This window comes from Nestor notabilis, unplaced genomic scaffold, assembly GCF_000696875.1.
Source record: "Nestor notabilis isolate BGI_N333 unplaced genomic scaffold, ASM69687v1 scaffold24819, whole genome shotgun sequence".
Classification (NCBI taxonomy): Eukaryota; Metazoa; Chordata; class Aves; order Psittaciformes; family Psittacidae; genus Nestor; species Nestor notabilis.
Window position 1 is genome coordinate 1 of NW_009945427.1, and position 1,796 is coordinate 1,796.

Here is a 1,796-nt window from a genome sequence, read left to right on the forward strand (position 1 = left end):
CCGCCCCCAACCCCGATGAGAGTGAGCGGGACTTGGGGGGCAAGGGGGGGTATGGGGGGCATCCATGGGAACGTGGGGAAGGGGGGAGTTATGGGATGGAGGGACACCACAGAGACCCATAGAGACCACAGAGACCTATAGAGACCCATAGAGACCTATAGAGACCTATAGAGACCCCATAGACACCCCACTGCTGCACTACGGCATCTCCGTGAGTGCGCGTAGGGGCATATAGGGACCTATAGGGACCTATAGAGACCCATAGAGACATATAGAGACATATAGGGACCTCATAGAGCCATAGAGACCCATAGAGACCATAGAGACCTATAGAGACCATAGGGACCTATAGAGACCATAGAGACCCGTACAGACCTATAGAGACTTATAGAGACCATAGAGACCTATAGAGATCATAGAGACCCATAGAGATCATAGAGACCCATAGAGACCATAGAGACCTACAGAGATCCCATAGAGACCTATAGAGACCCATAGAGACCATAGAGACCCATACAGATCATAACGACCTATAGAGACCATAGAGACCACAGAGACCTATAGAGACTTCTAGAGACCATAGAGACCATAGAGACCATAGAGACCATAGAGACCACAGAGACCTATAGAGACTTCTAGAGACCATAGAGACCTATAGAGACCCTAGAGACCCATAGAGACCATAGAGACACCCATAGACACCACAGAGACCCCTATGGGGGGCCATGAGGGACACATGGGATGGGGGGACACCAGGGGGTGACCTGTCCTTATCCCCCCGCCAGAGACAAAGCAGGAGCTCGAGGACCTCACGGCCGACATCAAGAAGACGGCGAACAAAGTGCGCTCCAAGTTGAAAGGTGACCTCTTGGGGTGTCCACCTTGAGTTGCCCACCTTGAGTTGTCCACCTTGAGTTGTCCACCTTGTGTTGTCCACCTTGTGTTGTCCACTTTGAGTTGTCCACCTTGAGTTGTCCACCTTGTGTTGACCACCTTGAGTTGTCCACCTTGAGTTGCCCACCTTGGGTTGCCCACCTTGAGTTGCCCACCTTGTGTTGCCCACCTTGAGTTGCCCACCTTGTGTTGCCCACCTTGAGTTGCCCACCTTGTGTTGCCCACCTTGAGTTGCCCACCTTGTGTTGCCCACCTTGAGTTGCCCACCTTGTGTTGCCCACCTTGAGTTGCCCACCTTGTGTTGCCCACCTTGAGTTGCCCACCTTGTGTTGCCCACCTTGAGTTGCCCACCTTGTGTTGCCCACCTTGAGTTGCCCACCTTGAGTTGTCCACCTTGTGTTGACCACCTTGTGTTGTCCACCTTGAGTTGCCACCCTTGTGTTGTCCACCTTGTGTTGTCCACCTTGTGTTGTCCACCCACCTTGTGTTGACCACCTTGAGTTGCCCACCTTGTGTTGACCACCTTGAGTTGCCCACCTTGAGTTCTCCACCTTGGGCTGCCCACCTTGTGCTGCGTGACCGAGGTCCACCCCGCATGAAGCCCCCCTGTGACAGAGAACCACCAATAGCCACGGATGGAGGCACACGTCGGGCAGAAGGTCCACCACAAAGACCCTATCGCTCCCCCTTCTGTCTCCTCCAGCCATCGAGCAGAGCATCGAGCAGGAGGAAGGCTTGACCCGCTCCTCGGCCGACCTCCGCATCCGCAAGACCCAGGTACCACCTTCCCCTTGTGCTCACCCTTCTCCTCCCCTTGGTGGCCACCTCCATCCACACGTGTCCTCCTGGTGCCCCCCCCCCCAGCCCCCCACCTTGCCCCGCAAGTTCGTGGGGGGGTTCGA

At 55.3% G+C, this 1,796-nt stretch overlaps 1 protein-coding gene across 1 annotated transcript in view; it reads left to right on the forward strand.

Moving 5' to 3' along the window:
• Positions 1-5: 5 nt before the first annotated feature.
• The window catches only part of LOC104412234 (syntaxin-1B), a gene marked incomplete at both ends in the record, with an annotated part of 2,223 nt that continues 432 nt past the window's right edge, over positions 6-1,796 (forward strand). The window contains 3 exons of the mRNA XM_010022878.1: positions 6-21; positions 786-860; positions 1,598-1,671. Coding sequence (XP_010021180.1) covers positions 6-21; positions 786-860; positions 1,598-1,671 — 165 coding nt within the window. The remainder of the gene's footprint in view (positions 22-785; positions 861-1,597; positions 1,672-1,796) is intronic.